General features: G+C 36.9%; 1 protein-coding gene across 1 annotated transcript; it reads left to right on the top strand.

Annotated features, from left to right (window-relative positions):
- Positions 1-688: 688 nt before the first annotated feature.
- On the top strand, positions 689-4,170 carry LOC105231096 (phosrestin-2). The gene is made up of 4 exons (XM_011212203.3): positions 689-1,072; positions 2,307-3,114; positions 3,176-3,305; positions 3,607-4,170. Exons 1-4 carry the CDS (start codon positions 964-966, stop codon positions 3,649-3,651), a joined length of 1,092 nt encoding a protein of 363 aa, XP_011210505.2. The 5' UTR covers positions 689-963; the 3' UTR covers positions 3,652-4,170.
- Positions 4,171-11,525: the final 7,355 nt, after the last annotated feature.

Raw genomic sequence — 11,525 nt, 5'->3', positions numbered from 1 at the left:
TTTGTCGATAAAAAAGCGGATTTTCACATTTCGAACCGAACACTGATTTTGGTAATAAAATTCAATGATTTGCAAGCGTTGCTCGTTAGTAAGTCTATTCATGATGAAATGTCAAAGCATACTGAGCATCTTTCTCTTTGACACCATGTCTGAAATCCCACGTGATCTGTCAAATACTAATGCATGAAAATCCTAACCTCAAAAAAATCACCCGTTACATACAAACAGAGGCTCAAATTCTCCAACGGCACCGCAAACCAGAGGCCACACAGCGCATTTCCCGCCCACACAGTGGCGCAGCCCATTGCACCCACTCATGTATGCGTGTATGTGTGTATGCTGCAATATGTTTGCACGCGTGTGTATGCGTCGAAATCAATTTCGGTCAAACTGACCCGGCTGCAGCGCCAGCAATTGTGGTAGTCAGGCTAGTCGCCGAAGCCGTAGAAATTGTGCCCAGCGCAGTGCAGTCACATGTGCACTTGTGAGTAAGTGTGTGGGTGCGCTTTAGCCTGTCTGCTAATATGAGGGTGCGCTTGCTTGTGCGTATGTAAATAACACGACATTTTCGTATTTGCCAAACACCCACACACACATGCGCGCACGCACACAGCCACACGCATACGTTCGCTAATTCAATAAGAGTCAAAGCTTGTCAGCTGCTTTCGCCCGCTATAAAGGTCGCTCGACAAACGGTAGTTAATTTAAAATCGCCGCAGACGTGCAACGCGCCACTAGAGAACCGTCCGAAGCGTCCATTAGACCCACAAACCGCCAGCGCTTAGGAAGCTAACTGTGTGCACGCGTACGCGCCGTGTTCCGCGTTCTCCAAATAACAGAATTTTGTGAAATAATTTTTCGAATTCGCGAACGTTCGGTCAGCGATTCTTGCGTGTTTTACGCGTCCGAGTCCGATTTAATAAATTTTATTTTAAATCAAAGCAGTAGAAGGCAGTCGGCAAGATGGTTGTCAACTTTAAGGTCTTTAAAAAGGTCTCACCCAACAACATGATCACCTTGTACATGAACAAGCGTGAATTCGTCGACTCCATAACGGTGGTGGAGCCAGTCGGTGAGTGAGCGTGTGGATGTGTAAATAAATTTTCATTTTTGGGCCACAAAGTCATTAATCATCGGAGCTTTTCGTTTGACTATGAATTTAAATTATACTGACGGATAGTATAAAATTACAACAGTCTGAATATGGCGTAGAAATGAAAAATTAATGTTTAAAGATAAATGTAGGCGCAGTAAGGGAAGAATAAAATGTCGTCTGGCCGTGATACCTAAACGCTTTTCTTAATATTTGTGAAGTTTCGTCTACCAAAAATAGAATACATTAGTTTTTTTGAGGCTGACAAGCTTCAATGACTCAACGAGCTCTCAAAAGCTTTAAAAAGACCATCGAAGAACATTGAAAGCCAATCTTATGTAAATTACGTAATAAAATTTTAAAGCTCTAGGCATCTAGAAAACGAATTACTCTGAAGTATGTCTCAAGCTATCTAACGGTTTTGGTAACCTTAAATTTCATACTAAGTTCTAACTCATTTTTGGAAAGTTAGGCATAGTCTCTTGCGCAAACTGCCGGTTCTGCGACTAGAACAGGAAAACCCAGAACACTTGATTCTGGATTGCCCAGCAATTTGCAGAAGCAGGCGGAAGGCTCTAGATTCCATCTAAGTCGACAAGTATTACATCACCTCAGTCGGGCCCAGCAGGCTCCTGGAATTGTACAGGCTGCTGGACTTTTGTGACCATATGTGATATAGGCGAGGACAGAATAGACCGAAGGACGGGTTGCAAAACCTCAATTTTACTATCTATCTGGCCACAGATAGGATCGTTTCGTTGCTAGGAAGCTCATTAGACGGAGCTCTTAAAATTTAGCACTAAACTGTACCTTGCGCTGCTTCGAACTTAGTACAAGCTGCTTATGATCCCGTCTCTATTAATTCTTTGAGAGTGTTATTTTTTGGAGATACCAAGAGCAGCCAGGTCCTTTTCCAAATCTTCCTCTTACTCTGCTTCCACCGGCAGATACTGAATCGAAAACCTTCAAAGCTGGAGTGTTCTCTTCCGAAAATGAGACATAGCCAGCGCAGTCCCGTCTCTTGATTCGTTGAACTATGTCAATGTCACCGTATATCTCGAATAGCTCATCATTCTATAAATCTTCTCTCACTTGGTTCATTACAGATTTTTTTATTAGCAAAGTTTAAAAAAATAAATCTCATTCAGATCAGTCCAGAAATATAACTGGAAAGTCGTAATATCATCTATATAAATAATTATTTTTCTTGCAGATGGTATTATCGTTCTGGATGACGAATATTTGCGGCAAAACCGCAAAATCTACGTGCAACTCATCTGCAACTTCCGTTATGGACGCGAAGACGATGAAATGATCGGCTTGCGTTTCCAAAAGGAACTAACGCTCGTCTCGCAGCAGGTGTATCCACAGCAGAAGGTCGACATACAGTTGACCAAAATGCAGGAGCGCTTATTAAAGAAACTCGGCTCCAATGCTTTCCCCTTCGTTATGGAGTTGCCACCCAGTTCACCAGCTTCGGTTGTGCTGCAGCAGAAGGCCAACGATGAGACGCAACCTTGCGGTGTGCAATATTTCGTGAAAGTCTTTACCGGCGATAGCGAATGTGATCGCTCACATCGCCGCAGCACCATCAATTTGGGTATACGCAAAGTACAGTATGCACCCAATAAGCAGGGCATACAGCCTTGCACGGTGGTACGCAAAGATTTTCTACTCTCACCCGGTGAACTGGAGCTGGAAGTGACGCTGGATAAGCAACTGTATCATCACAGTGAGAAAATCGCTGTGAATATCTGTGTGCGTAATAATTCGAATAAGGTTGTGAAGAAGATCAAGACCATGGTACAGCAAGGTGTCGATGTGGTGCTCTTCCAGAATGGACAATTCCGCAATACGATTGCATTTGTGGAGACTAGTGAGGGTTGTCCGCTCAATCCGGGTTCCAGCTTGCAAAAGGTTATGTACTTGGTGCCGACATTGGTAGCCAATTGTGACCGTGCTGGCATCGCCGTTGAGGGTGATGTTAAGCGCAAGGAGACGTCACTGGCATCGACTACTCTGTGAGTAAAATCAAAGCACATAGCATAGACTTTGTTCTTCATTTTATATGAATCTTTTCAGGATCGCCAGTCAAGATGCGCGCGATGCTTTCGGCATCATCGTTTCGTACGCCGTAAAGGTCAAGCTATTCTTGGGCGCTTTGGGAGGCGAACTATGTGCTGAGTTACCATTTATTTTGATGCATCCCAAGGTAATGATTTCAGCTATGGGTTTTAATGAAATTTCACGATCGATTAGTAATTCAATTCATCTTTTCCGATAATTTTCAACATTTACTAATCTAATGATTTTAAAGACTGTCAATATTAGTAATATTTATAATACAGAGCGCTCAAAGAATTGATTGACCAAGTTTCCAAATTTTGCTCTTAACCGCACTTTACTATGTCATCTGCTCTTATACGAGTATATATTTATATATATAAGTACATATACACACATATTTCAGCAACCTATCGATTTTAATTTCTCTCACTGTTATGTTTCCACAGCCCAGCCGCAAAGCCCAGGACGCCGAGGCAGAAGCCGAAGCTTAAGCCCTGCTGTACACTTGATCTACTTGAAAAATAAATATTGCGATAAAGAGTTTTTGATGATGTTGCTAATTATACTCCACAACTACTTACAAATGGACTTTGACAAATCCGTATTAATCCACTAGTCACAACTACAAAGTGCATTACTTATTTATATATTATATATACTGGCATATTATATATACATATATATATGTGTACTCGTATATGTATATTTACCCGAATAATTATTTATCAATGTGATTTATTTACTGTACTTGGCTTGTTGAGAGAAGAGGAAACTTGAAGCTTGTTACATTTAATCCCATGTTGTTACAATTTGTTAGCTGCAATTAGTATATTTGTATGTATGTACGCAACAAAGTGCATAAGTATCGAATTTACTTCAACAAAAACAAAAATAAACCATGAAAATCGGAAAGGATAACCATTCTTCAAAAATATTTATAAATTATATTTAAAAATGTATGCATAAGGACAGAAATGAACAAAATAAAACAAAGGTGTTTGTAAGAGAAATTTCAAGTTACTGATAAGATTCAACATCGATTGACCAAAACTTAAAAATATATAAGAGAAGTCTTAGTCCGATTCAAACCATTTTTGATATACAGAATTACTATTATCTGAAGCGTAATTATCTTTAATTTCAGTTATATGTAATTCACACTAATCGATATTTTCAATAGAAAGTGCTATGGCTACTCGACTTCACACATTCGGTGTGTGGAGGTTTGAGCAGTTATGATCCAATTTTTGATAATTTTTTAACATGATATGGCATATCTTAAGGTACTATTTGTGCAAATTTCTATACCAATATGTTCTTTGAAGCTTAATTTATATACTGGAGATATACTGGAATCTGATAGAAATTATCACTGAAACATAAGAATGTTAGAGTTATGTTACCTAATGAATTTGGTTGAAGTTGGTCTGGGAGATACGTAATTTGCCCCAAATGTGGGTCCCCATCGTCCAAATTTGACACCTTTGACATCCTTGATACCATTCTTGTACCACCATGGATGTAATATTGCATAGCTCTGACCTCATTAGCTACTGATTATTTTGGACTTTTATTAATTTTTAATAAAACCGTTGACTGATGAGTGGGAGGTTATCATCCAATTTTCACAGTCGTAAAACGTATCGAAACAATTTGTCCTGTGCAAATTTAAGTGATATGTATATAGTCCACAGACTTAAAACCGATAGAACATTTGTGGACTATTTTAAAACGAAAATATTTCCAGAAGAAGACCACCATAGAACTATGAGAACCAGTCCTTATAGCATGCCAAAATATTTTATAAAATCCTGCTAAAAGTATGCCAATATATTTACATGCAGTAAAATAGTATCGTGAAGACTTAAATATTAAATTTTATTTGGAAAATTATGAGTTAAGGGCCAAAATTGTTCGCACTTTGAGCTTCTCAGAAAACATTTTTTTGTACTGAATTCTTTGATGTTTATGAATTTATTTTTTGGTTTTGCTAGCGTATTTCAAGTTACTGGATTTATATTGTCCATAATTTGGGTTCCCAGTTACAGCAATATTTTCGGTAACGAAGAGGCAGAGAGTTGATAAAGCTAGAAGCCTCTGCAGACGAATCCGAAGCCGAGTCAATATTATGCCTGCAGGGAACGGTTAAAAGAGAGTTTTATAAGCTTTTTGGAAAAAATAGATTAGAGTAGATGGAACTAAATAACAAACTGCAAGATAGCAAAGCAGTTATGGCCCAAATATGACAGGAATAGAACCAAGAACCTACTAATTAGGCCCAGGCCCGTTGTATATACAAACTTACAGTTACTACAACGGGGCACTGGTTTTTTGGCTGCAAGCTAGGAAGGAAGACGGCAACAGTTTTCCACTTTATCTGTGAATGTCCAGCTCTACTATATAATAAACCAAATCAAATACTTGGAACCATCAGGCATCAAACATTTACAAAGCATAACGGATATAAGCAGTTTCATTGAGTGCACCAAATGGTTGTAGCGCAACGATGAAGCGGGGTAGCACGATTATAAGATCCGACGATAGTACATCAAAATGGCACATAAGCCTATTGTGTATTCTTACCTACTTACCTACCCTAAAGTACACGTCAATAAGGAAAATATTCTCATTTTTGAATTTTTGAGTTATTGTGAAAGTTTTAATCACATGTTTTATGTAGTAAGAGCTGTTCGAGTAGATTTTTAAATAGTAATTCAGTGATCATTTGCTAAATAATACTTTCGTGATTTCACTAGGCTAGACTACATTTTTACCGATGTTAAAAATCAACCAGAAAGTTGGAAGTCTTTATAATAGGAATATATGGACTAGAACTTGATCTGAAGGTCGGGACCAATTTTAAGCTAATTACACTGTGCTGTTTATTTCCATAAGTAATCTCTTATTGATACATAAATAAACAAGGTAATCAACCAGTGGGAAGAGTTGTCTATGTTCAAATCTATTTTTTTGAAATAAAAGTTATCTCATATCTGAGGCATTAGTATTTGCTAAATTTCCTATAGATGTTTCTACTTATTACTCAAACCATCCGTAGGAGTATGTAGGTGTAGTTATTTTCCAATTGTTCCGGCTTCAACCTTTATACTAAATTTCTACAAACTAAACTTTAAGCAGTTGGTTGAGTGGCGCACAAGCTATGAGTTTTCACCTGAAAAAATGTAGCGAAAAGTCAAAAAGAAAAATCCATTCTATTCACATTTAACTATAACAATTTAAAATAATAAGTAAAGCCGACAAAGAATTAAAGCTTTAAAAATCACCTACAGAGTTTCTTATCCATCAACACCCTCTATTCTCAAAACTTTTCCCGCTCACAGAATGGACAATTATTCTCCGTGAAGTGTCTTTGAAAAATGTGAACTTCTTTTTTGGATTACAAATTCATTAAACAAATGTCAATTTGCCACAAAGTGAATCCGCTTTGTCAAATATTTCACGAAGTATTCGCCATCTCCACCCACCGCCGCTGTCCCACTGCCGTATGCCACGCTGTGAAAAGCGCAATTTTAATATTTTGCGCTGGCAAAGCTTTCGCCATTTTGCCATTTTGGCTCTCCAATTTCGCGAACATTTACGTAATTTATTTAATGAAATTTCTGGCATTGAAGTTTTGTGAGATGGAAAGAGAATTTATGCATTCGTAAGTTCACTCTAGCTTATTATATAATGATTATAAATTTTTATAAAATAAGCAATAAATCCTAAAAAAATAATAAAAAAATTATATAAATACTACCTCTCTACGTTTTATGTGAAAGTTGAAAGTTTGGTTAGATCCACATGTTCAGATAAGCGCACCAACTTGTGCTGATCACTTGAAACTGGTTCCTGGCAAGCTCGGAATTTTTAACTATAGCATGTAACCATAGTAGACATCAGAGATGAATTTTCAAATTATTTTTAGATTCTTACTCTACCACTGCTTGTCCATCTTGAAAAAGACCCGTAGTTTCGGAAAAATACTATTCCCTACTTTTTCGTATTATAGACATGAACGAGAGTCGTGTATATAAGGGCTAAGGGAAGATCTGGACTGATTGCATTGAACTCGATACGTAGGCTGCTATATACATATATCTCTGACGTAGGCAACACTAAGTGTTGCCAGGTACAATCTCACAATTCCATTGGAAAGTTTGACATTTTTAGCATAACATCACTCAGAAAGTTTTGTCATTTAATCGTGAATTGTTTTATTTACAGGGAATTAAAAAATTCATCTCGGCCAAAAAATGGAATTAACTCGTGAACATTTTCGTGCGATCATTTTTCACAACTTTCGACGTGGATTATCACGACAAGAGTACATCGATGAACTAAAATCTTTGTATGGCTATGAAGCACCATCCTATAGCACTGTGAAAACCTGTTACAACGAATTCAATCGTGGCCGACGCTCGCTCAAAGACGAATTCCGTGAAGGTCGTCCAAAAACAGCCGTTGTGCCAGAAAACATCGATGCCGTACGTGAACTGATAATGCAAGACCGTCATGTAACATACTTTCAGATAGAGGCATGCCTCTCCCACCACTTTTCTCCCACCAGCATGCATTCGATATTGCATGAACACCTGGCCTTAAAAAAGGTTTGTTCTCGTTGGATCCCGCACAATTTGACAATCGCTCAAAAAAAGGCTCGTGTGGATTGGTGTAAAGAAATGCTGAAAAAATACGATCGCGGTGCTTCAAAAGACGTTTATAAGATCGTCACAGGTGACGAATCATGGATCTATGCGTATGAGCCCGAAACAAAACAGCAATCGACCGTGTGGGTCTTCCAAGACGAGCCAAATCCAACGAAAAAAAAACATTTTCGTTGATAAATATGTATATTTATTATAAGACTCATACACTGACTCCGTTTTTTAAGGGTTCTTTTCGGAATTCTTTATAGTGCACACGGAGCTTTAAAATTTTTACTAAATATTTATTAAGCTTTTAGCTGTAATTTTGAGTTTGTATTGTAAAAAAAAAAATGTTAAATGTAGGTTTTCTCAAACCAAAAGCACCCATAAAGGAAAGGTAGACAAGCGACGTCCATGATTCCAGCAGACTGGCTAAAATAAAATAAAAAAATTGCATGTTAATTCGTAGGCAAATGGCTATCAATTTTTAAATGCTTTTAAACATTAAAACCCCAAATTTCATGATTTTATGTGACTACTTTTTATGAAAGAAATATTTTTCAAATATTCAGTTTCGAGAAAAGCACAAGATCCGGCGTGCATCATTACCCTGATATTACTATGTACTCCCCATTATAACCAAAAATTGTCCAAATGGAACCAAAATAAATCAAGCTTTGAGTATAGTATGTGAACCATAGTACAATGTCTGAGATAAGTTATAGCCAGGCGCCGTTAAATCGGAGAGAATCATTTTCAAAGGTAAGGAGATAATTCCTGTTTTTTATTTACCTATACCTAATAGATTATTAGTGATGATATTTAAGGTACCTTAATGAAACTAAGAGAGCACCTTTTTCTGTTAGTAATTTGCAGTAACAACAAAAATATAGTAGATAAAATTGCGTCAATCTATCCCTATTTAATATACACCTAATACGAGATTTAAAAACTTCCGGCTGGCTTTAGACTGTACATACCGGTCATTATGTAAGATATCTTATCAAAATTAACTAAAGGTATAATATTGTATATATAGTGCTTTAGTTTATTCAAGAATATCTGAAATTATTTACACTAATGATTTTTGTTATTCTAACAACCCTTATGCCGAATATGTGTGTCAGGGTGCGAGATATTTTAATAAAATAAAGTGAACACGGATTCTTAAAAATTATAAAATTACATTAAAATTTTGGCGCTGAATATGAAAGGAAGCGGTCTAGGCATTGGTCTAAGCCTCAAATCATAATCAATTTCGCTTCTTCGGTTGAGTTTGTGTCAAATATATCTTATTTGAAGATGATTCTAATATAGTTTTCGCTGACAAGAAGTGAAATAAATAATAAATATATACAATATTGGGACACAACTTTCTTTAAAAACCACTCGGCTTCATCGAAGAATCAATTTTGAGTACTTTCACAATATTTTTTAATACAAAGGTTTGCAACACCTCAATGTATTTCCGCGGTTTGGTTACTTGCAAATTGCAAGTGTATATAGTTTTTTCTTACACCCAAACTTAGTTGTTTCTTAGATCTGTAATTTAACTTTTGGCTGTGTCAAAGCCCTTCATAGTTTTTCGATAATCGGCACGTGTACCAAGTTTCACCGCGCCGTCTAAATTTTTGCTTAACAAAAATGTTTGATAAGGTCATCGTTTTTGGACAGACAGGAAGTTATTAGAAGTTTAAAAATATCAAAAACACCTGGATTCAATAATTTTTATCTCAATAGGATTATATGTACCTCATGCAGCTGCTTAATGTTTTTGCACTTATAAATAATAAGTACTTTTCTTATACCCAGTCGTAAGAGCATGAATCCTATTCTAGAAACCTATGAAGGAAAACCGTTGCAGAATTTACCACTAGGTATCGGATATACAACTATCCATTGATACGCACCAACGATTTGATACTCCCCAGAAGCCTAGGGAAAATCGAAAAGGCGGACTTTCCCCTTCGAACCTACCACAAACAAGGTGAAGATTATTTTATCGGGCAAGAAATTGAAGGTCATATTTTCAGGAATTCACAAGTCATATGACCTTGTATGGTGAATTATTGAGTATATTCGATGGCGAATGTGAGGCAAAAGCAGGTTTCACTACCGACATGGAAACCTACTTTACAGATCGTTGGTTACAGAACTTAATCGTTGGTTAGTCATTTTTACATCCGAGATATCGACTAGTGAGTAAGTTGCCTTAATAATAGAATTTTAGAATTTAAAAACTCTTACTTCCATGCACCAGATATATTCTTCAATATATACTGAGTTATTATGTTAATTTGAGACTTCAACGAGAAAGAACGTTGACTGCTGCTGCACCGAGGCTATAATACCCTTTACAGATTAATTTTATACCACAATCTTTAATCTAATTTTGAGCGGTAAGTTTGTAAGGCAGCTGTATGTTCGGTCCAATATATTCTGATTTGTATCGATGTCTAAAATAATAATCTTTGCCAAATTTTATAAAGATAGCTGGCCAAAAACAAAGTTTTTCACGCAAAGACTTCAGTTTGAATGTTCAGACCAATATCCCAAAAAATTACTAGTTCACGTATGTAACGTTATGTACAGACGGACAATGTTAAGCAGACTTAGCTTGTTCCATAGATGATTTATATATACATTGTGACAAAAAAGGTTCCGGAAATTGTAAATAAAACACAAAGTATTTTATTAATTATCCATACTTATTTTGTCGCCTTCAAAGTAATCTCCATCAGATGTAATGCCAACGATTTTTTCAGTCCTCGAAACACTTTTCATAAGCACTTTTTGGGAAAAAATCGGAGCCAAATCTGGCGAATACGGTGGAATCTATGGCTTTCATTGCGTTATTGGCTTTAAATTCGGTCGAAATCATGACTCGATGCGATGGTGCATTGTCATCGTGTAAAATCCATGAATAGTTCTTCCACAATTTCGGCCATCTCTACGGATGTTCTCGCAATCACGCAAACGCCTCAATACTGCCAAATAGAACTGCTTATTAGCCGTCTGTCCGTCTGGTATAAATTCATGATGCACCAAACCACCAATATCGAAAAAGTCAATGAGAATAACCTTGATTTTTATGCGGCTTTGGCGTGGTTTTTTTGGTTTCGACTCGTTTTTTTCTCATTCCGATGCTTGTTGACTTGTTTACATATCAATCTTATAAATCCATGTCCCGTCAGCAATTACAATGCTCTCCATGAATTAGGGATCGTAATTCGACGGTTAAACATGTCCAAAGAGCCCTGTTTGCTGAACTCTTCAATAAAATTTCGGCTTTATCCTAACAAGTCGAGCAAGAACGCGTTTCATTTCCAACCACCACCAAAAACATTCGAACAGACTCCAGAGAGATGACGAGCTCTTTTGTCGTGCGAAGGCTTAGTACCACTCGTAGGCTTGTGTTTTTTATAAAACTGAATCTCCGTAAGTTTTTCCAACATACGCAAGGATTCCGCACAGGAGAATTGGTTAGAAATAGAAAATTTGAGGGGTACTTTTTTGTCACAATGTATGTCAATGTACTTTATCGAGTTTATGGCATTTCCTTTTAGTTGTTACTAACATCGTAGCAAACTTAATTTGCCCTGGTCAGGCATAAAAAGGCGATAAAGATTGTTCACTAAAATAGTACAAGATTTCTTAGCGAGGAAACATTTACGTTACAAAGGTCAGTGATCTATTTTATAAGAACAGTAAGCAGT

Source organism: Bactrocera dorsalis, chromosome 1 (genome assembly GCF_023373825.1).
Source record: "Bactrocera dorsalis isolate Fly_Bdor chromosome 1, ASM2337382v1, whole genome shotgun sequence".
Classification (NCBI taxonomy): Eukaryota; Metazoa; Arthropoda; class Insecta; order Diptera; family Tephritidae; genus Bactrocera; species Bactrocera dorsalis.
The sequence above is the reverse complement of the archived record's forward strand: the minus strand, read 5'-3'. Positions and strand labels throughout refer to the sequence as shown.

Coding starts and splice junctions, on each gene's coding strand:
- LOC105231096 (XM_011212203.3), top strand. CDS start 964: ATGGTTGTCAACTTTAAGGTCTTTAAAAAGGTCTCACCCAACAACATG. Junction 1,073..2,306: donor AACGGTGGTGGAGCCAGTCG/GTGAGTGAGCGT, acceptor TTTTTCTTGCAG/ATGGTATTATCGTTCTGGAT. Junction 3,115..3,175: donor TCACTGGCATCGACTACTCT/GTGAGTAAAATC, acceptor GAATCTTTTCAG/GATCGCCAGTCAAGATGCGC.